General features: G+C 37.1%; 1 protein-coding gene across 7 annotated transcripts; it reads left to right on the forward strand.

The window, feature by feature from the left end:
- The first annotated feature begins 752 nt into the window (after positions 1-752).
- Positions 753-24,193, forward strand: TMEM237 (transmembrane protein 237). 7 transcript variants are annotated; one of them, XM_067741000.1, is made up of 14 exons: positions 804-950; positions 1,456-1,685; positions 3,669-3,700; positions 4,303-4,313; positions 5,229-5,285; positions 7,495-7,632; positions 15,847-15,967; positions 16,972-17,129; positions 18,293-18,416; positions 18,709-18,900; positions 20,093-20,166; positions 20,837-20,930; positions 21,770-21,891; positions 23,660-24,193. In XM_067741000.1, exons 2-14 carry the CDS (start codon positions 1,668-1,670, stop codon positions 23,725-23,727), a joined length of 1,209 nt encoding a protein of 402 aa, XP_067597101.1. In that variant the 5' UTR covers positions 804-950; positions 1,456-1,667; the 3' UTR covers positions 23,728-24,193. The 7 variants fall into 7 exon arrangements, 5 of the variants coding, with proteins under 5 accessions (XP_067597103.1, XP_067597099.1, XP_067597100.1 ...); XM_067741002.1 differs by lacking the exons at positions 1,456-1,685; positions 23,660-24,193 and adding an exon at positions 22,415-22,813 and having other exon boundaries at positions 754-950; XM_067740998.1 differs by lacking the exon at positions 1,456-1,685 and having other exon boundaries at positions 757-950.
- The last annotated feature ends 195 nt before the right edge of the window (positions 24,194-24,388 follow it).

Raw genomic sequence — 24,388 nt, forward strand, 5'->3', positions numbered from 1 at the left:
ACAGCACTGCTCTCATTTTACACATTAGGCTGCAAGGAAAAAGTATTCTTTTGATCAGGGCTGCAACAATCATTAATTTTCCCAAAAGCCAGTATCTACATTTATGCCTAAATTAGGAAAGAGCAATGGATTTTAGTGCTAGAGACCAACATCTGAGAAAACCACGGGATGAGGATGTTATTCCACGAAGTCTTGTTTTTCTTACTTCCTAAAGTCTGAGACTTCCAGTCGCTAAACTTGCCCTAGTATCTGTTCATCTTCTGCATCATTCCCTAACTTTTTCCACATCCATGCCATCCCTCTGCTCTTTCTTAACTATAAAACAGAGTGTATGCTTCAAAACATCTGTAGCTTTTAAATTTAAAGTGAATAAGTGTTATTTTTCTGAGAAACCCGACCAAACAAAACGAAGAAAATTAAGTCATTTTTAACACTCATGTGACCCCGGATTTGATTTTATGCCGTGCTTCTTTGGATGGAGGATAAGCAACTGGAGAGAATCTGAGAATTGCCTGTATCAACACACATACACACACACACACACACACAAGCAACTGGAGAGAATCTGAGAATTACCTGTATCAACACACACACACCCACACCCACACACCCACACGCGCGCGCGCAACTGGAGAGAATCTGAGAACTGCCTGTATCAACACACACGCGCGCGCGCGCGGGCGCGCGCGTGGTGGCTAAACGGGTGAGTAACTCCGACGCCTCGGAACGCCGAGCTTGGCAAAGCGGGGGCAGGCGGAGACCCGGCCCGGGGGCGGTGGCTTAGTCAGGCGCCGCGAAGCCCCCGCCTCCCGCAGGTCCCGGAGGCGGCGGCGTAGCGGGGAGCCAGGCTCCGGCCGGCGGCTGTTGCGCCGAGAGAGCCAGGCCGGCACAGCGCCATGAGGGCGAACTCGGGGCTCCGGGTGGAGGAGGACCACCCGGTGAGCGGTGAGGTGCGCGTTGGCCGCTGCCGCTGCCTCTGGGGCGGAGTGGACACCGACATGCTGGGGACCAGAAGGGGACAGCCCAGCTCGGGGAGCGCGCGCATCGGCCCATTTGGCGCTCACAGGATAGGGCTGGGGGTCGGGGGCGGGAAGTTCTTCCCAAGGCCGGACCCGAACTCCAGGAGCTGGGCGAGGAGCCAGGCTTGAAGTTTCCGGGGGCCTGAGTGCGCATGTTGCCATGACGACGCCTCACCCTGCTGCCGCCCCTTCCCCTGCGGGTCCGGGGCCTGCCACAGAGGGTCTCTTTATCGACTCCTCCGGAGGGCATTTAGCCGCCCGGGAAAGAGCCGTTTGCCAGCGGGGACTTTTAATCCTGGGCTTCTCTCACTTCCCTCGAACAAATCACCGCAACCACTTGGGAAACCATGGAAAAATCGTGATTGCTACACCGCACCCGCTGGAGTCTCTCCTCCCGGGCATGTCAGCCCTGACTCCGACGCCCCCTTTTCCGCAGGAGTAGACTGGAAAAGCCCCACCAGGTCTCCGCGCTCCCCCTCGCTCCCACCCTGATGGAGGAGGCTGCGGGCCAGAGCGGCCTCTGCGGCGCAGTTCGATGACGCATTGCGCCTGTGCGCGGGGCCCGCTGGGCGGGTGTGAACCCGGGCGGGGTGTGAGCGACCCGCAGCTGGGAGTCAGCGGCTCCCAGGTAGCCCAGCTTTAGACGGAATGGGGAAGAAGCAGGTGGTAAGCGAGCCTTAGTTACTTTTGGTTCAGTTGAGCCGTCCTACTTTTGAGGAGTGTCGAGGTTGGGTTTCTGGATGGATGATACGTCATTTTTGCGGGACTTTTGAAATGTGGAGTTATCGTGTGAACTGAGTCTTTGGTGAGAAGGCGGTCCATAGCATCTTTAGAACGATACCGCTTTGTAGATAGATAGAGCAATAACTGTCCTTCTTTGCTGGTTGAATTTTGACAACTGGATAGTGTTAAGACAGCTGGCCTTGTCCTAATCTTTTAGCATTTGTATTAACACACTTTTTGAATGAATGGATAGGTAAATGGGACAGTTGTGGAACAAACTACGAGTGTTTAAAATTTAACCTTTTTAAATCAATGTCCTTTGCAAGCAGCTTGAGATACTTGGAACATTAAACTGACTTCTAGGCATTTTTGTTAGTATTTTATTTTGAAAGATTCCAGAGTGCTACTTAACTGTAATTTCTCTGAACTGCAAACACTTTTCTTATTCATGTAAAATAGCATTTATAAGTTTTTTTTTCTTTCTGCCCTAAATGCGTTTTTCACACTGTATGTTTCAGAGTATGTTTTTAAAAAGTATGTTACTATGTGGCTTAAAACCTCCATTTGCTTCCCATTGAATTAAAATCTCTAATAATTAGTGATGTTGAGCATGTTTTCATGTGCCTCTTGGCCATCTGTATGTCTTCTTTGGAGAAATGTCTATTTAGGTCTTCCGCCCATTTTTTGATTCGGTTGTTTGTTTTTTGATACTGAGCTGCATGAGCTGTTTGTATATTTTGGAAATTAATCCCTTTTCAGTTGCTTCATTTTCAAATATTTTCTCTCATTCTGAGGGTTGTCTTTTCATCTTGTTTATGGTTTCCTTTGCTGTGCAAAAGCTTTTACGTATAATTAGGTCCCATTTGTTTTTATTTTCATTACTCTAGGAGGTGGGTCAAAAAAGATCTTGCTGTGATTTATGTCAAAGAGTGTTCTTTCTATCTTTTCCTCTAAGAGTTTTATAGTGTCCGGTCTTACATTTAGGTCTTTAATCCATTTTGAATGGTACAGATGAACCTATTTGCAAAGCAGAAATAGAGACACAGACGAAGAGAACAAACGAGTGGACACCAAGGAGGGAAGGGGCACATGGGATGAATTGGGAGATTGGGATTGACATATATAACAACTATGTATAAAATAGATAACTAATGAGAACCTGCTGTATAGCACAGGGAACTCTACTCAGTGCTCTCTGGTGACCTAAAAGGGAAGGAAATCCAAAAAAGAGAGGATATATGTATACATATGGCTGATTCACTTTGCTGTACAGCAGAAACTAACACAACATTGTAAAGCAGCTATACCCCAATTAAAAAAAAAATCCAGGCTCCTTCCCTTTGTCTTCCTAATTAATCTGCCCATGCCTTGATAACTGTGTTTCATCCTTATTGGCCTTCTTTTATCTGGAACTCTCTAAGCCCAATCTCCCATAAAGGACTTTGTATTTGCTCCCCTTTGGCTCCTTTCTTATTCAGATCTCAACTCAAATATCTCCTAACTAAAGAGAGACTTTTCCTAACTAAAGTAGCACTCCTCATTCTTCTCTTCCATATATATATATATATATATATATATATATATATATATATATATATAAAATATATATATACTTAATGTTATTGTCTAATACTTAACCACTAGAATGTAAGTTCCATAAGAGCAAGGATCCCTCTGTTTTGTTCATTACTATATCCCTGATGCTTAGAACAGAGCCTGGTCTGTAGACATTAAGGAATATAGGAAGGAAGGAACTTTATATGAAATTCAGAAGTGATAGGACAAATTAAAATTGCCCATCTGATTCTCATCAGTACCTCCTGGGTTTCACTTGACGAATAGGATTATCAAAAATTTGAAATACATGAAGTAAAGATGCTCTAAGGTTTTTACTTACAAGAAGTTTTCTTTTTCTTTTCCCCATAGCGTCCTCCACGAGCTCTTCCACCTGTGCCAAGGTAAAAATAATTTACAGTAATTTTATTATTGAGTTTTAAGAATGCAAAGTGAGTAAAGTGAGAAAAATTGACTAGTACTTTTACACAATTATAATAATTCAGAAGAGACTTCCTGAAAGTTTAAAGATGAATAATTCTTGAATCATCAAGATAACAGTTATAATTAAATGCTCTGTTTCAGAGACTAAATGTCCACATGTTAGGATAATGGATCCATTCTTAATGTTTTAATGTCTTGTTTATCAGAATTCTGATCCTCTTTTGTTTGCTAGAATAGTTTCCTCAGAGTTTAAGCTGATTTTAATCAGTGACAAAATAAGAGTTCTTAATCTGTTTAATCCACTTTATTAATAGACAGTAGGGAATATGTATATGTAGGTTCAGAAACTATTGGGGTTACTTTGTTAGTCTTATTAAACAGCTTATTACTGATAATTAATAAGCTAGTTTGTAAACCAGCTGATTTTGTGTGAAAGCTAATTTTATTTTAAGTTTGTAATGATTTAAGTCAATTTTCAGTCTAACAATATAATAGATTTCTAATTAACAGAGTTTCTCTTTTTGTCTCTGTCCTGATTAAATTTGGTCGGTGTCATATAAAGTGCTAATCAAGGTGAGTTAGTTCACTGTTAATGTAAAACTTTCTAAATACAGTATTTGGTGTTTGAAAGTTAGTTTGATTCCTTCATTTTCTCTTAAACTTGAATCTGAATAGTATAATTTATAATGCTACAATTTTTTATCATAGTAATCTCCTATGACTGCCGTTTTTAAAGGATGGTTGATATATAACACTAGTTATGTGGCTGATATTTGACCTTATAAATTAAAAAGCATTCATCCCTGAATGGAGTCACCTAGAACATAACTGTTGGCTAGATTTTAGTTCCGTAATAGGGACTACATCTTCCTTTGTCTCATTTCATCAGGATAGGCTGGGTTATGGCACACTAACCCCAAAATCTCAGTTACTTAATATTATACGGGGTTTTTCTGGTTAATGCAAAGTCCATTGTAGCAACAATCCAGGACAGTTACCTTTCTCTACCTCTTCACTAATGATGTAGTGATCCCGGCTGCTTCCATGCTGTGGTTCTGCCATCTTAACATGAGACCTTCTCAGTTGCCACAGCAAGGGAAGGAGAAGCTGGAGGGTTACTCACTGGCTTTTTCAATGTTTTGGCCCCCAAATGGCACAGATCACTTCATCTTGCAGCCTATTGGCCAAAACCAGTCATAGGCCACACCTAAGTGCAAGGGGGCTGGGAAATGTAGGGGATCAGATGAATATTTGGTGAGCCCACTTTCTGTCACAGTTTATAACATTACTGACCAGCCATGAGCTACCGGTACTGTACTATGGGCTCCCTTTGACTTTGTCAGTCTCTTGCCTTCTTCCCCTAATGTCTAGAAATTGGCTGGACCCAGGGGAAAAGAGGGAAAGGTATTCCCTACTAAAAGTTCCCCTTTGACTTTTCCCTGCATTGAATTTTAGGCAGCCTTTTCTGTTGTTCTTTCTGTTTTATAGATGATATTCCACTTAGTCGTCCTAAGAAAAAGAAGCCCAGAACAAAAACCACGCTAGGTAAGAAGTGTTCTCTGTTGTGTGGGATCACAAGTTTTCCCAGGACCTCAGGCATGCTAAACATTCACAGATCAGGGAGAGGCCAGGCCCCAGTCCCAAGTCACTGCTGTGTTAAGGATAGAATCCAGTTTACTTTGAAGCAGTGGGATTCTTGGTGGCAGTGAGGGACAAGATAGTGGGCAGCCTGAAGAGTATCTAGAAACATTTGTGTAGTAAAGGGTTATGCTGCCCTGGATCTTACTTCCACAACATTCTTGGACTCTTCGAGGTCTTTCATCCCTAGATAACGTAAGTTGTCTTGAGCTATGATTGGTTCCAGACCCTTGAACAGGATACTGGATTTAGAGACACAAGGTTCTTGGATCCCTCATTTCAGTCAGAGAGTCTCTGCATTAGAAGATGAGTCTGAAGGCAGGGCCGTATCATCCAGGTATTAAAGCTCCAATAATGAGCAAGTTCTGTGAACTTTTTTGGTCCGATTCACTGATAATCCTGGACGTTCTGTCAGTAACTCAAACTCAGCACGTCCAGAATTTATCATCACTTTCAACAATTAATCAAGTTTTACTGCTTACTTACAAATTTCTTTTAATGCCCCCCCCACCCCCACTCTCCCAGTGACTGGGGCTGGAAACCTCAGTCGCCTCTCACTGGTCGCTTCACTCTACTTGTTGCCTCTCACAAGCTTGCTTCTTCTGTAGTATCTTTTATGTTTCTTTCCCCTTGTCATTTCCAGTCACGACAACCATAGTTAGCCTAGCTCCTTTCTTCTTCTCACCTGAGCTATTGGGGTAGCCTCCAACATTGTTCTGTACTTCTAGCTTTCTTCCACCCTAGTCGGTCCTGCCCACTACTGCTGGATGAACTTCCTAAAGCTCGTAGCTGATCATACCTTATACCTGGTTGGAAACTTGTATTAGCTTATCATTGCCTAACAAATGGCGGAATACATGGTGGGTGGAGGAAAAGAGAGAAATGGAAATGGATGCATAGAGAAAGACATACAGATATGCAACAAAAAGAAAAGAGAGGCAGAGAGACTTAGATTCACAAAGATACTGAAGTGCTAGGCCCTAAAAATATACTCACAATTAAGTACAGACATGTACATGTGGATTTAGAAAGGTCACTGGTGAAGGATGCAATAAAGACTGAGTTGGAGTAGCAGAGGTAGGGCTCTATCCCAGCTACCAGCTTTTTTTCTTATAAAAAAGAGAAAAAAAATCAGTGCTCTAGACAAAAAAGGAGGTGTATTGCTAGGCTTTTATTAAAATTGTTTTTCAATTAGGGTACTTCAAATTTTTCACTCCTACAATTTGCAGTTCTTCTGCATAAAATAGTAGGTGGTGGGGAAGAGATATTTCTATAGGATGGATTGCTAGCAGTAAAACTGCTAGACAGAAGGACCTATACATTATTAATATGATAAATTTCTGCTAAATTGCCTTCAAGGGAGTTGTTATTTTCTTGCCACCAACAGAGTTTGAGTGTCACATTTGCTAAATCCTTGAGAACATTGGAAAATATCAATCTTTCAATTCTTTTTGTCAACTTAGTGGGCAAAAAGTAGCTTATTTTAGTTTCCGTTTCTCTGAATACTAATGAGGTTAAGCATCTTTTCATTTGTTTATTCACTCATTTGTATTTCTTCTTTTGTGAAGAAGCAATGTAGTGAATGTAATGAAGTAAAATTCAAATCTGCCAAAATGGGTCGAAATCTGTTCAAAGATTTGATGAGGGGAGAGATTGAAATGATCAGATGAAGAGATTTTTAAGTAGTCTGTTAACTCCAGTTATCTGTGATGACTTTATTGTGTGTTAATTTATTAATGAAGGACTAAACTATATACAGGCTGATAATTCTCAAGGCATAAGACAGCATTCCCTATGGTGACAGTTTCCATTACATTTTCACCTTTTTGAAAGTTCAGAAGCAGTTTTCCTCCTGCCTTTCTTTTATTCCTCTTTCTAGCCCCCTGGTTTTTTGCTTCCTCATTCTTCCTTGTTCCCTCATTTATTTCTTTTCCCAACTTAAAGCCCAAAGTTACAGGTGAGGAGGGAGGAAATCAAGATTTGGGGCACAATTAGTTCTGTAAGAGAAGAGGTTATTATATAGGAAACATTCCAGTTCCCCGTTTCCCTATATTTTTAAGACTTAGTAATCTCTGCTCAAGTTACCCCAATTTTTTCCAACTCCATTTCTCTGTAGCTAGTGCTTCTTTGGAAGGTCTTGTTCAGACTGCTGTTCACAGGCCACCTGAGGGCAGTGAGCCACCAACTAAAGACCCCATAGAACATCAAGAAGCTCCTGTTCAAAGGAGACAGAAGAAGACGAAGCTACCTCTTGGTATGTAAAGAAACTAAGGTTAGGTTGTGACAGCAGTTGTGATTTTGGGGGTATGATTAGAAACCTGTCTGTTCCTATTTTTCCCCACCCATATCCCAGTTTTTTCTTTTTTGCTTAAAATTTTTATCGCCAGAGTAATTCCCATGGGTTAAGTCAGGAATATTTTAGAGGATCTCTTTTGAGCGTATCTGTACAGATTATGAGAAGGAGTGCAAATTCAGGACCAAAACAGAAAGTTCAGATCTTGGTATGTATATGAATTTGGTATATTATGAATGGACATTGAGATTAGTGGGGAAAGGAAAAATTCTGTATTAACAGCAATGTAATGGAGCAAAAGCCAACATGTTTTGAGTCTCACTATGTCTCAGCACTATTCACAAGGTAAACAGAATATTATATCATTATTTTGCTATCAAACTGGCAATGCTTTTTAAAGATTATAAAATCCCAAACTGTTGGATATAAAAGTATTGGTGAGAAATTGGTATACTCGTGCACCACTGATAGAAAGTATAAATTGATATAGCCTATCTGAACTTATAGGAATAGAAGTAACTACAATGACTACAGTAATTAAAGGATGCTAACTGTAACATAAGAGTAGAAACTGGTAATAACCAAATATTTAACAATGTGATACTGCTTAGATAAATCATGTTTTACCCATTTAATAGAAACCAAGTACTCATTAAAAGGATTGTTAAAGTAAAATAGTGACATGGAAAGCCATCAGTAATATATTGTTAAGTCAAAAACAAAGATTATAAAATAGTATGTATCAAAGGGTCCCATTTTGGTAAAATATGTTTTATTAATTTCCTAGGGCTACCGGAACAGATTACCACAAACTGAATGACTTAAAACAGCAGAAATCTAGTCTCTGACAGTTCTAGAGGATAGAGGTCCAAAATCAAGGTGTCCACAGGGCCACGCTCCCTCCAAAGGCTCTAGGAAAGAATCCACCCTAGCCTCTTCTAGATTCTGGTGGTTGTTTATAATTCTTGGCATTCTTTGGCTTGTGACAGCATAACTCCATTCTGTGCCTCCATCTTCAGATTTTTCCCTGTGTTTCTGTGTCCAAATTTTGCTCTTCTTCTAAGGACAACAATCACTGGATTTAGGGCCCATCCTACTCCAGCATGACCTCATCTTAACTTGATTACATCTGCAAAGACCCTAGTTCTAGAATCTCATTCACAAGTATTGAGAGTTAGGACTTGCACATATCTTTTCCGGGGGACACAATACAATCCAGACCATATGTATATACAAACACATATGTAAAAAGAATGGAAGGCTATAGCAAAGTGTCAACAGTGGTAGGTTTTTTAGAAGGAGGAATTAGGTATGATTTAAAAAAATTTTCTTTCTTCATTTATGTTTTATTAATTTTTATATATTTTATGTATATAACTTTTATAATAATTAGAAAAAAGAAAATAGATTTTGTTAGAGTAAAACAAAGGAAGGAACAAAGATTGGGAGATTAGCTCTCTCCTATTAACATCAGCCCCGAGGAATAGTTTATTACAAAATAGTTTCCCTGACTAATTCCTTGCTTCTTAGAAGATAGTAGATCCTTATTAGATGAAAGAATTATAGGAGTAGAGGGCAGGAACTAGAAAAGTTAGGAGAATGGAGCACAGTTTTGAGATGCAAGTTGAAATGGGATACCACAGTGCCTGGGGGCACTAAGAGGAGAAGGAGTGGGCAGAAGAGGGCAGAAAAGGAAAGAGAGACAGAAATGACCCTAAGACAGCTTTACCTACTCTACAATTTATTTCATTACTGGCAGTAAATATAGTTGAATTAAAACTACTCTCTTAGACACTTACTCACTCTCCCTGCCTTGTGAGGACACGCAAAAAGACATCTGTTTGCAAGAAAGCTCTCGCCAGAATACAACCATGCTGGCACCTTGATCTCAGACTTCCAGCCTTCAGAACTATAGCCTCATCCACCAGAGGGCAGACAGCAGAAGCAAGAAGAACCACAATCCTGCAGCCTGTGTAACAAAAACCACATTCACAGAAAGATAGGCAAGATGAAAAGGCAGAGTGCTATGTACCAGATGAAGAAACAAGATAAAACCCCAGAGAAACAATTAAATGAAGTGGAGATAGGCAACCTTCCAGAAAAAGAATTCAGAATAATGATAGTGAAGATGATCCAGGACCTTGGAAAAAGAATGGAGGCAAAGATCGAGAAGATGCAAGAAATGCTTAACAAAGACCTAGAAGAATTCAAGAACAAACAAATAGAGATGAACAGTACAATAACTGAAATGAAAACTACACTAGAAGGAATCAATAGCAGAATAACTGAGGCAGAAGAACGGATAAGTGACCTGGAAGACAGAATGGTGGAATTCACTGCTATGAACAGAATAAAGAAAAAAGAATGAAAAGAAATGAAGACAGCCTAAGAGACCTCTGGGACAACATAAAATGCAACAACATTCACATTATAAGGGTCCCAGAAGGAGAAGAGAGAGAGAAAGGACCAGAGAAAATATCTGAAGAGATTATAGTCGAAAACTTCCCTAACATGGGAAAGGAAATAGCCACCCAAGTCCAGGAATCGTAGAGAGTCCCATACAGGATAAACCCAAGGAGAAACACGCTGAGACACATAGTAATCAAAATGGCAAAAATTAAAGACAAAGAAAAATTATTGAGAGCAGCAAGGGAAAAACGACAAATAACATAGAAGGGAACTCCCATAAGGTTAACAGCTGATTTCTCAGCAGAAACTCTACAAGCCAGAAGGGAGTGGCATGATATACTGAAAGTGATGAAAGGGAAGAACCTACAACCAAGATTACTATACCCAGCAAGGATCTCATTCAGATTTGATGGAGAAATCAAAAGCTTTACAGACAAGCAAAAGCTAAGAGAATTCAGCACCACCACACCAGCTCTACAACAAATGCTAAAGGAACTTCTCTAACACGAGAGAAGAAAAGGACCTACAAAACAAACCGAAAATGGTAATAGGAACATACATATCGATAATTACCTTAAACGTGAATGGATTAAATGCTCCAACCAAAAGACACAGGCTTTTTGAATGGATACAAAAACAAGACCCACATATATGCTGTCTAGAAGAGACCCACTTCAGACCTAGGGACACATTCAGACTGAAAGTGAGGGGATGGAAAAAGATATTCCATGCAAATGAAAATCAAAAGAAAGCTGGAGTAGCAATACTCATATCAGATAAAATAGACTTTAAAATAAAGAATGTTACAAGAGACAAGGAAGGACACTACCTAATGTTCAGGGGATCAATCCAAGAAGAAGATATAACAATTATAAATATAATTGCACCCAACATAGGAGCACCTCAATATATAAGGCAACTGCTAACAGCTATAAAACAGGAAATTGACAGTAACACATAATAGTGGGGGACTTTAACACCTCACACCAATGCACAGATCATCCAAAATGAAAATAAATAAGGAAACAGAAGCTTTAAATAATACAATAAGCCAGATAGATTTAATTGTTATTTATAGGACATTCCATCCAAAAACAGCAGATTACACTTTCTTCTCAAGTGCACACAGAAAATTCTCCAGGATAGATCACATCTTGGGTCACAAATCAAGCCTCAGTAAATTTAAGAAAATTGAAATCATATCAAGCATCTTTTCTGACCACAATGCTGTGAGATTAGAAATGAATTACAGGGAAAAAAAATGTAAAAAACACAAACACATGGAGGCTAAACAATACGTTACTAAATAACCACGAGATCACTGAAGATATCAAAGAGGAAATCAAAAAATACCTAGAGACAAATGACAATGAAAACATGACGATCCAAAACCTTTGGGATGAAGCAAAAGCAGTTCTAAGAGGGAAGTTTATAGCTATACAAGCCTACCTCAAGAAACGAGAAAAATCTCAAACAATCTAACCTTACACCTGAAGTAACTAGAGAGAGAAGAACAAACAAGACCCAAAGTTAGCAGAAGGAAAGAAATAAATATTAGCAGAAATAAGTGAAATAGAAACAAAGAAAACAATAGCAAAGATCAATAAAACTAAAAGCTGGTTCTTTGAGAAGGTAAACAAAATTGATAACCATTAGCTAGACTCATCAAGAAAAAAGGGAGAGGACTCAAGTCAATAAAATGAGAAATGAAAAGGAGAAGTTAAAACAAACACCACAGAAATACAAAGCATCCTAAGAGACTACTAGAAGCAACTATATGCCAATAAAATGGGCAACCTGGAAGAAATGGACAAATTCTTAGAAAGGTATAACCTTCCAAGACTGAACCAGGAAGAAATAGAAAATATGAACAGACCAATCACAAGTAAGGAAATTGAAACTGTGATTAAAAATCTTCCAACAAACAAAGTCCAGGACCAGAGAGCTTCACAGGTGAATTCTATCAAACATTTAGAGAAGAGCTAACACCCATCCTTCTCAAACTCTTCCCAAAAATTGCAGAGGAAGGAACACTCCCAATCTCATTCTGTGAGGCCACCATCACCCTGATACCAAAACCAGACAAAGATACTACAAATAAAGAAAATTACAGACCAATATCACTGATGAACATAGATGCAAAAATCCTCAACTAAATTCTAGCAAACAGAATGCAACAACACATTAAAAGGATCATACACCGTGATCAAGTGGGATTTATCCCAGCGATGCAAGGATTCTTCAGTATATGCAAATCAATCAATGTGATACACCATGTTAACAACTTGAAGAATAAAAACCATATAGTCATCTCAATATATGCAGAAAAAGCTTTTGACAAAATGCAACACCCATTTATGATAAAAATTCTCCAGAAAGTGGGCATAGAGGGAACCTACCTCAACATAATAAAGGCCATGTACGACAAACCCACAGCAAACATCATTCTCAATGGTGAAAAACTGAAAGCATTTCCTCTAAGATCAAGAACAAGACAAGGATGTCCACTCTCACCACTATTATTCAACATAGTTTTGGAGTCCTAGCCACAGCAATCAGAGAAGAAAAAGAAATAAAAGGAATACAAATTGGAAAAGAAGTAAAATTGTCACTGTTTGCAGATGACATGATACTATACATAGAGAATCCTAAAGATGCCACCAGAAAACTACTAGAGCAAATCAATGAATTTGGTAAAGTTTCAGGATAGAAAATTAATTCACAGAAGTCTCTTGCATTCCTTTACACTAATGATGAAAAATCTGAAAGAGAAATTAGGGAAACACTCCCAATTACCATTGCAACAAAAAGAATAAAATACCTAGGAATAAACCTACCTAGGGAGACAAAAGACCTGTATGCAGAAAACTATATACACTGATGAAAGAAATTAAAGATGATACCAACAGATGGAGAGATATACCATGTTCTTGGATTGGAAGAATGAATATTGTGAAAATGACTATACTACCCAAAGCAATCTACAGATTCAATGCAATCACTATCAAATTACCAATGGCATTTTTTTTATGGAACTAGAACAAAAAATCTTAAAATTTGTATGGAGACACAAAAGTCCCCAAATAGCCAAAGCAGTCTTGAGGGAAAAAAATGGAGCTGGAGGAATCAGACTCCCTGACTTCAGACTATACTATAAAGCTACAGTAATGAAGACAATATGTTACTGGCCTAAAAACAGAAACATAGATCAATGGAACAAGATAGAAAGCCCAGAGATAAACCCATGCACCTATGGTCAAGTAATCTATGACAAAGGAGGCAAGAATATGTAATGGATAAAAGACAGCCTCTTCAATAAATGGTGATGGGAAAACTGGACAGCTACATGTAAAAGAATGAAATTAGAACACTCCCTAACACCATACACAAAAATAAATTCAAAATGGATTAGAGACCTACATGTAAGACCAGACACTATAAAACTCTTAGAGGAAAACATAGGAAGAACACTCTTTTACATAAATCACAGCAAGATCTTTTTTGATCCACCTCCTAGAGTAATGGAAATAAAAATAAACAAATGGGACCTAATGAAACTTAAAAGCTTTTGCACCACAAAGGAAACTATAAACAAGACGAGAAGACAACCCTCAGAGTGGGAGAAAATATTTGCAAACGAATCAATGGAGAAAGAATTAACCTCCAAAATATATAAACAACTCATGCAGGTTAATATTGAAAAAACAAACAACCCAATCCAAAAATGGGCAGAAGACCTAAATAGACATTTCTCCATAGAAGACATACAGATGGCCAAGAAGCACATGAAAATCTTCTCAACATCACTAATTATTAGAGAAATGCAAATCAAAACTACAATGAGGTATCACCTCACACCAGTTAGAATGGGCATCATCAGAAAATCTACAAACAACAAATGCTGGAGAGGGTGTGGAGAAAAGGGAACCCTCTTGCACTGTTGGTGGGAATGTAAATTGGTACAGCCACTATGGAGAACAGTATGGAGGTTCCTTACAAAACTAAAAATAGAATTACCATATGATACAGCAATCCCACTACTGGGCATATACCCAGGGAAAACCATAATTGAAAAAGACACATGCACCCCAGTGTTCATCGCAGCACTATTTACAATAGCCAGGTCATGGAAGCAACCTAAATGCCCATCGACAGACAAATGGATAAAGAAGAAGTGGTACGTATATACAATGGAATATTACTCAGCCATAAAAAGGAGCGAAATTGGGTCATTTGTTGAGACGTGGATGGATCTAGAGACTGTAATACAGAGTGAAGTAAGTCAGAGAAAAACAAATATTGTATATTAACACATGTATGTGGAATCTAGAAAAATGATGAACCGGTTTGCAGGGCAGAAGTTGAGACACAGATGTAGAGAACAAACCTATGGACACCAAGTGGGGAAAGTGACGGGGTGGTGGTGGTGGTGGTGTGATGAATTGGGTGATTGGGATTGATATGTATACACCCCTGTTGACTAATAAGAACCTGCTGTATAAAAATAAATAATAAATTTCAAAAATTCAAAAAAGACATACTACTCTTAGTAATTCAGTTAGGGTAAAATTTGAAAGTCAAGATGGATACCAATATACCTATATAGTTTTATAATTCATGAAAAAATATAATTTTTATAATTCATGAATATAATTTATGAAAAAAATGTATTAATAGAAATGACTCTTTTTAGAAAATTCAGGACCCAACTAAGTTTAGGCCAAAGAGTACTTGTGACTGCCATTCTAAAATGTACCTACCCCTACAGGTCCAGCTTTCTAAATTTCTGTGTTTTAAATTTTGTTCATTTTTGTTTTGTTCAGAATGTCTGTGGTAGGCTCTACTGCTTATATTATATTTCCAGCCCAGGCTGTAAGTGTTTTTTAAAATAGAATTTTCGGGACTTTGAGGGCATTCCATTTCCTGTATTTCCGGATAGGAAGAGTTTCTAGTGGGTTAGAAGCTTCCATTGACTCACTTGAACTTAATACCTTGTGTGCAGAAAAGAGTTAACACAGCAGGCCTGGACAGGCCTACTTTCTAGAGGGCCTCTTGACTGACATCTGGGAACTTGGCTGGTAAACAATTTTCTACATTGATATAAAGCTTTCTCTATCAGGGTGGCTCACTGTGCATTTGTGCACACAATGTGATTTATGCTAAACATCTGCTTTTCTTCTGGTAGTCTAGAATTTTGGTATGTGCTCGGCAGAGGGTGCCTATGTGATCACTCCCAATAAAAACCCTGGGCGTTGAGTGTATGATGAGCTTGCCTGGAAGAGAAAGCAATATATGTGTTGTCACAACTTGTTGCTGGAAGAATTAGCATATCCTGTGTGACTTCATTGATAGAGGACTCTTGGAAACTTGTACCTGTTTTCTTTTGGACTTTGCTCCATGAGCTTTTTCCTTTATGCTGATTCTGCTTAATATCTTTTCCCTGTAATAAAGTGTAACCATGAGTGTAACTGACTTGTGAATCCTTTGAGTGAATCACAGAACCTGGAAGTAATCTTGGAGATCTCTGACACACCCTGGGTGTTGGATTACTTAATTTTTTTTTCTATATTGTTTGGTATCACAATTTCAAACTTTCTCTTGAGTGTTTAGAGGTGTAAAATTTTAAAAATTAAGAATTTGTAAGATGGTGAAAAAAATTGGGGGCCAATTAAAATTCTTAAAGTTCTTTTGTCTTGCAGAAGTCTTGTACATTACTTTCCTTTTTACATCCTGGTAATTTGAAAAGTTAATCTACTTTATTTTCAGAACTGGAGACTGCCTTTACCCAGAAGAAGACTTCTAGTGCATCTTTATTACCAAATGAAAATGGTATCAACGTGGAGCCAGCTGAGGAGCCAGCTATTCAGAAACCTCGAAGGAAGACAAAGTAAGAATTTATTTGTCCTTCTAAATATTTTACAGAGATACCTTGATGCTTAATTTCAAGCTCCCAAATGGCAGCTTCTAAGTCTTATTAAATACTTGTAGTTGTATATCTCTAGGATAAGTAATAGTACAAAAATATCAGTTAAACCAATCTAAGGGTAAATTTGAAAAGAGTAAACCCGCTGAGAAAAGTAAAATATTGTATTTAAATAAAAAATTTTAGGAGCTGTCTCTGAAGAAGAGGACCACAAATAGAAGATTTTGTATAAGTAATAAAAATATTACATATTAAAGATATTAAAAATTAAAGGTAATATTAATAAAATAGGCTATATTATTTATTTTCTCATGTTAACAGAATTCAAATTACGATTTTTTTAGCAATACATAAAAATGTTTATTTTAACATAGGAAATCAAGTGTCAGGTAAAATATAATGGTATTCTTTCTTTTTTTTTTTTGCGGTAAGTGGGCCTCTCACTGTTGTGGCCTCTCCTGTTGCGGAGCACAGGCTCCGGACGCACAGGCTCAGCGGCCATGGCTTACGGGCCTAGCCGCTCCATGGCATGTGGGATCTTCCTGGACGGGGGCACGAACCCATGTATGCTACATTTGCAGACGGACTCTTAACCACTGCGCCACCAGGGAAGCCCTATAATGGTATTCTTTAAAGAAGTTCACTGGAAGTTATATTACTTGTTTGTACTTGGAAGTGACTCTGCAAATAGAGATCAATATCTATATAGAATCATGTAATTTTAAATCTGTGAAGAAGCTTAGGAATCTCGTTCAGTCACTTCATTTTCCAGATGAGAAAACTGAGGCCCACAGAAATAAAAATGACTTGCTGTGCATAAGAGTTAATAACTGATCCATTTGAGTAAAAACCAAATTTTGTGACTCCCAAGTCCAAGGCTCTTTCCACGAGACTCACAGGTACCTCCTTATTTGGGTCTGTAAAAAGTTAATAATCATCCATTTTTCTTACTTTCTCCCTGATTATAGGAAAACCCAGCCAGCAGAATTACATTATGCCAATGAGCTAGGAGTTGAAGATGAAGACATAATTACTGATGAGCAAAGTAGTCCAGAACAACAGTCTGTACTGACTGCACCCACTGGTATTAGCCAGCCTGTAGGGAAAGTGTTTGTGGAAAAAAGCCGTAAGTAGGTCTTTGTTTTGGAATGTGAGCTCTTTAAGAATTATGCAAGGATATCCTTTGACCTGGGAATTATACTTCTGGAAATCTGAATTAAGGAAATAAGCAAAAATATGGATAAAAATTTGTACATAAAGCTAATCATCACATTGTTATTCATGAGAGTGAAAAACTGGAAAAAACCTAAATGTAAAACAGGAGGGGAATGATTTCAGACAGTTATGGCATATCTATACAATGAAATCTTCTGCACCACTAAAAATAATGTTTAGGGAGAATTTTTCACTTCATGGGAAGATTCTAATGAAAAATAAACATAAATACACACATGTAGTTTGATTTCAGCTATAGAAAATTGCATAGGACAAAAAAGACTAGAAGGAAATATGCCAAAATATTAATGCTGGTTGTTTCTGTGTTATGGAATTATGGGTAATTTAAAAAATCTCCCTCTACTCCCACCCATTTCTTTATTCTTTTTTTTTTTTTTTTTTTTTTTGCGGTACGTGGGCCTCTCACTGTTGTGGCCTCTCCCATTGCGGAGCACAGGCTCTGGACGCACAGGCTCAGCGGCCACAGCTCACTGGCCCAGCCGCTCCGCAGCATGTGGGATCTTCCCAGACCGGGGCACGAACCCGTGTCCCTTGCATCTTCTTAAGACAAGTGTATGAAACAACCAGTTTCTTTTCACATCACAGAATGCCATGCTACACTAACTGTCATCTTTTCCTAAGAAATTTAAGGTGTTTTCAAATATTGACTTTTATAGTGTTGGGATTTAAACTTTAATATTTGTAAAGTCTCTAAATTAGAGGTTTTTAGACTATGTTATGTTAAGGGTTTCCAGACTTTGTTCTGAGTTGCAAGTTCATTATTGTATTTCATTAAATATAATTGATTTCTAAGACTGTTACTGTAACATCTATTTTGGGTTGAGAAGAAAGTGCATGGACATTGTTTACTTTCCTTAAAGATAAAAAAATAGTATGTTTTATAAACTGAAAGAAAAGAGCCTTCTGAAATAGGGACCAAATCAGGGAGAATTTTTACATAGGAAAACAGCAGAATTTCAGTCTCAGTGTGAGGGTTCTTAAGTGTAGAATAATAGGAAAGACAACCAGGGTTCCCTCTTGTTAGTTGTTTATAGTTGTGTATTGTGTTCTTAGGGCGATTCCAGGCTGCTGATCGCTCAGAGTTGATGAAGACCACAGAAAAGATAGACGTGTCGATGGACATGAAGCCTTCCTGGACCACCAGAGATGTTGCACTGTCAGTGAACCGGGCTTTCAGGTGGCTGATTTTGTTGGACTTCTCTTAAAACAAATGTTCCATAATTTTTTTAAAAAAGTGTTGATTGTTCAATACTATTAACAAAATTGACAGCTTAAAATGGTGGTGGGTATAGTTTTTAAACATTCAGTTAGAGTTAAATGATCTGCCTATCAGTGTGGTAAAAAGAAAAACTTGTTTTTACTTTTTGTGAAATGTTGAATTTTATTCTTATATGTGAAGAGACTTGAAGAATGTTTTAGCTTTTTACTTTTGTCATTCATGTATAATAATGAAACCCTTTTCCATTCAGGATGATTGGTCTCTTTTCTCATGGCTTCTTGGCTGGCTGTGCTGTGTGGAATATTGTTGTGATATATGTTTTAGCAGGAGACGAGCTTTCTAACCTCTCAAACCTTCTGCAACAATACAAGACGTTAGCATATCCATTCCAGAGTCTTCTCTACTTGCTTTTGGCTCTAAGTACAGTTTCAGCTTTTGACAGGTAAGACTCTTGAGACTGCAGATCCCTCTAACTTTTCTTCAGGAGGAAGTGTTGAGCAAAATGTGTCCCTGACTGACTGACATTTTCAAAATAGAATTATATTAATATTATTATTAATATTATATTAATATTTTAATTATTAATTAAATAAAATTAATTAAACAATTAATTATTAATTAATTATATTATTATTAATTAATATTAATATTATTTTGACTTTTTAAAAAAGCCATTCTGTTTCTGGTTTTTTTGGGGGGTGGGGGATGGGACTACTGTGAGCAAAAATATCCCCCAAAGTCTTAACCCATTCCAGCATCAACTCTAAGCCCAAAATTTCATACAAATATAATCAGCTCAGAAAGTCCCAAACATCTTCCAGATGACCTGAATCAGGTATAGACAAAACTCTGGATATTTTATTAGTTTCCTAGGGCTGCTGTAACAAAGTACTACAAGCTGGGTGGCTTGAAACAGGAATTTATTTTCTCACAGTTCTGGAATGCAGAAGTCTAAAATCAAGGTGTGGGCAAGGTTGGTTCCGTTTTGGAGGGCTCCAAGGAGAGTCTGTTCCTGCCTCTTTCCTAGCTTCCAGAGGTTTCTGGCAGTCCTTGGTGTTCCTTGGCTTGTAGATGGATGCATCACTCCAACCTCTCCTTCTGTTGTCACATGACAGTCTAGTCTCTTCTGTGTGTGTCTTCTCTTCTTGTAAGGACACTAGTCATATTGGATTAGGGCCCATTGTAATGGCCTCATCTTAAGTTGATCGCATCTGCAAAGACTCTATTTCCAAATAAGGTCACGTTCATAGGTACCAGAGTTTAGAAGTTCAATATATCTTTTTGGGAACACAATTCAACCCGTTAAGAAAAACAACGTGTAACCCAATAATATGGGTAATAGAAAGAGGTATAATAGAATCTAATGAAATTTGCCAATCAAGTTTAATTTATTTCTTCTTAACTCTAAAGGAATGATGACTAAAATAGTCTTCTAGTTAAATGTTTTATGTTGCCTTTGTAAATAAGATATCCTTTCATGTGTGTTAAGTATAAACTGTAGCTACTTAAAGCTTAGTAATAGACAACACATGTGGTAGCATTAAAATAGAGAAGGAAGAAACTATTGTCCAGAGAGTACAGTTTTGTAAGATGTTTACAGCTGCACTGTGACAAGAGGCTTTTGTATTTCCTAGGATTGACTTTGCTAAAACATCAGTAGCCATCCGAAATTTTCTTGCCCTGGATCCAACAGCTTTAGCATCTTTCTGTGAGTAAATAGTTTAATTTGATAACTCTGTAACTTTGAACCAGAAAGAGTATAATTTTATTTTAAAACAGACTTTATATTATTGCTACTTATAAACATTACATATAGATATTCAGCGGAATTTGTAATTAAAAAACCATGGTAGGCATAATTTTGATAGAATTATTTTTTAATAGAGGTTATCTAAATAACTTTTAAAAGCTTGTTATTCTGTATTGCTTAATATTTAACTTTTGTGTTTTCTACTTAACATTAAACAGATTGAGCTGATAGGGCATTTTAGTAACAAATACTATTTTATATCTTTTTGATAATTTGGAATAAATTTTGTTCTAATTATGAGAATATTAATAAAACTAATTTTAGGACCTTGAGTAAGTCATTTAATTTCTTAAAAGATCTTCTAGGTTCTTGTCAGCCTAATGATGAAATAGTAAGCATCAAAACACCCTTCTCTACCTATATTCTTGAAAAATAATGTAAGACTATCCAGCCTATTGAAATTGACTAAGTGAAATTTTTTTTGTATCATCATTCCCCAAAGTACAGATTATTTTTGATCTTAAAGTAATCTATAAGTTAAAAATAATTAATTTTAATTAATTTTATTAATTAATTAAAAATAATTGTTAAAAATACATTATTAGTAATTCATTTGTCTTTTTCTCAGTGTACTTTACTGCTCTTATATTATCTCTGAGTCAACAAATGACAAGTGACAGAATCCACCTTTACACACCTTCTTCTGTTAATGGTAGCCTCTGGTAAGAATTCACAGTAGCATTAGTAATTGTTGATTGTAATAACAGCAACGATGGGAGTAATGGTGCTATTCTTATCCTTTCACTCTTTTACTTGTTTTCATCTATAAATAATATTGAGGGCCCTGTTTTATTACCAAAATTATGGCCAAAAAAAACCCTATTCAATTGGTTAATGGGTAACTATTGTTGTATACTCCTGCATTTCTAATGAAATGTTTTGTAAAAAAATCTGTTTTAAATCTCTGAAGTTATGGTTTTAAAATAAATCATTACATGGTGAACTGGGGGAGCACCACATCCTCACCCCCAATCAGGGAGCCTGATACCGCAGAGCAGTGATGGGAGTGGGTACCTTGGGATAGAATCAGGAAACCAAGCAAGAAAGAGGAAACCACCAAGAAAGAGAGTGAACTAGGGAGAGTCTGCTTCCGCCGATCAGTGGCCAGCCATGAGAGTGACAGGATGGCTGAGATCCCACTTCACAAAACTTAGAGGGGCAGTCTTGTTTGAAGAGAGTGGCTAGGGGCTTGAGGTTAAGAGAGAAAGGAATGATTGAAGAGTAGCACTAACAGTAGTTGGAAGGGAAACTTAGAAAAATTCTTTGGCAACAGTAAATTTCCATTACATCTGTGTACAAAGTAAATCTGTTTAGAATTCAATAACATTTGAACCTTTGTTCTCATGATATATATGGTGTTATTTTATAGGGAAGTTATAGTTTATGCTTGTTATTCCTCTGGGTGAGGACTGCTCATTTTGTTTAAAGTTTATAAAATAGATATATCTGGATATATGGACCAAAATGAAGACATTTCTAATGAGTATTTCTGTACCTTTAGGGCAGAAGGAGTTGAGGAACAGGTTCTCCAGCCATGGATTGTGGTGAATCTGGTGGTGGCCCTTCTGGTTGGATTATCTTGGCTTTTTTTGTCTTATAGGCCAGGCATGGATCTTAGTGAAGGTATGTATTAAAGAAAAAATAGTATATCATAAAATCTTCTGTAATGACTTTATAAATCTTCTTTTAATGGATATAGCTTACAATGTTTCAATAACAAAGATATATTTAAAGTAAAATAACTTAAGAAGAATAATAATAAAGTGGTGAAACAGAATGCCACGAGAAGCAGGGAGGAGTGTGTAGGAGAGCTGTAGTCTTGAAGTATCGAATACTTCATGAGGGGCTTCTGTGGTCCTGTCTCATACTTTGGAGGCATTTCTTCTCTTGGAACGCTTCAGGTATTTTATAGGAAGTTTTTGCTCTTCGTTTCTCTTAGTCTTTTTCTGATCAAAGTATCTCTTAATGTGAAATAAATCATGCTTCATCTATTAGCCTCTGTTAGACACATATTCAAGTGAATTTATTCTTACCTCCTCCTCTACCTGCCACAAAATCTTAACCCCTCGTTGTCTAATGAAGTGTTTAGTAATCCTACCTTCAGTGTGCCCAGGCTGAAGTGAGATTTGCTAATCTCTATCCTCAGACCCCTCTTGGAACACCTGAAGAAGAGTCACATTAGCAAACTGTTAGTCTTCTCAGCACTGCTTTGGGAACTGCTTAGTATTTGTATTGTAAGTTGTATTTCCTGGCAGATGTTCCACAATTTCACCCTTGAATCTCTTTGATATTTTCTGGACTTTGGTTATTATTTTATTCTTGATTGGTTAAACATCCTGAGCATTTAACTGCAGTTTGACCAACTGATTATAGCCTATGTCTCAGAAGTCTTGGAACTGAGAATCTTTTCAACATTTCCATTTGTAAAAACCAAGACAAAAAATGTGATCTTCTTGTGTATTTTCATTCATAAATGTACCTTTGCTCATGTTGTTCACTAATTATTCCTTTGGATATATTTAAAGTATTAAAAGAAATCTTCTTAGGCTTTAAGTATTTTGCTGTTTTTCTTTCACTCAGTATAGTTTTTAGTCATTCAAAGATTTTTTCATCTAATGCTTACATCAGGCGACTTCATTTTGTTAATTCCTAAGGTTTTCTTCTTTTGTATTTCCTGATATTTTAATAAATTATGTGTCTATGCTAAGTAATAGTTTAAATGTAGAAATGTCAACTAATAACATTCTGCACTGTGGTTGGGATTAAAGCTGCATGCAGCTGGCTTGTGTAGTATTCAGTCTAAATCACAAAGTGTGTGTTACTTATTAAATATTTCCAGAATCCTGCTTTTAGGGTCATGTGAGTCAAATAACATTTCCATGTGGATAAAAAAAGGAAATATAAAATGAGGATGATAATACTCGCTTAAAGAGTTGTTATGGTGATTAAATAGGGTAGCATATTTAAGATATCCTGGCACACACCTCATCTTAGTTCCAGGTCCTCCACTGCATCTGTGTCCTACATTTTAGGTTATCATGATCACTATAGAATTAGACCTCTTAGATGTCTAATGATCCTGGATTCTCTAAGTGACTTAAATTTCCTGGTAAGAGTTATTATATTGTCTCTATTATATTATATGTTTTATTTTTCAAGGGTTTATAATACATTCAAAACTTGTATATCTCAAAATGCAAAACGTGTACATTTGTCATTAGTTCACCTTTTAAATCAGATTTCACAATCAAGAATTCTTACTTGTACTTGAGGGCTTTCTATTATCATATAATATGTCAATATTTAAAGACTGTTTATAACTAAGCTATAAAACTCTTTTTGAGATACTGGGAAATCATTTTGAGTGTGATTTGTTCATCTTCTCTCCCAGAGTTGATGTTCTCCTCTGATGTGGAAGAATATCCTGATAAAGATAGAGGAATCAAAGCCTCTTCATAGTGCCAACTCACCTTCAGAGTAATTACCTAGTATTTAGAATTTTTCCCATTCTTGTTTTTAAATGTATTTTTATAAGATATTTACAGATGTATTTGGAATTGATTTTTCGATTATATAATACTGAAGAATTTCTCAGGATTATGGAAAATGTTAAAATTGTATCTGTGATTTATACTCAACCATTAATTTCCATAGCATTATTGTCTTTATGACAAAGGAGATGCTGAGGTAGAAACCAGCAGGTGAAAGTGTTTATTTCCTGTTTTCTCAAATTAGTTGCATTTATAATCATTATCTTTAAAAGTACTGTATACAGTGCTTTTAAAAAAGCCATAACTTTAGTGTTACAAAATAGGTTTAAACATTAATTTAGGGAATAGGGAAGAAGGGGGGAAAAAGGACCTTCATTATTTTTCATGACTCCTTACTGAATAAATTGAAATATGAAATTTGGTTTTTTTTGAAACTGGTTCAGTGGTTGTGTATCATGTAATAAGTCTAATGTAATGTAATTTAGCTCGAAAGATGCTTTATTTCATGGCTAATAAAAAGGAAATGTAACTTTTATTTGAAAAGTTTTATAATCGTAAAAGTTTATTTTTCTTGAAGACCTGTACCAGTAGTTCCCGTATCTGGTTGCACATCAGAATCATTTAGGGAG

The sequence above is a fragment of the Pseudorca crassidens genome, chromosome 6 (assembly GCF_039906515.1).
Source record: "Pseudorca crassidens isolate mPseCra1 chromosome 6, mPseCra1.hap1, whole genome shotgun sequence".
Taxonomy (NCBI): domain Eukaryota; kingdom Metazoa; phylum Chordata; class Mammalia; order Artiodactyla; family Delphinidae; genus Pseudorca; species Pseudorca crassidens.

What these genes read in the sequence shown, in the direction of transcription:
- TMEM237 (XM_067740998.1), top strand. Translation starts at nt 897, where the DNA reads ATGAGGGCGAACTCGGGGCTCCGGGTGGAGGAGGACCACCCGGTGAGC. An exon ending in ACCACCCGGTGAGCGGTGAG is followed by an intron (nt 951 to 3,668) that starts GTGCGCGTTGGC and finishes TTTTCCCCATAG; the next exon opens with CGTCCTCCACGAGCTCTTCC. An exon ending in ACAGTTTCAGCTTTTGACAG is followed by an intron (nt 18,901 to 20,092) that starts GTAAGACTCTTG and finishes TGTATTTCCTAG; the next exon opens with GATTGACTTTGCTAAAACAT.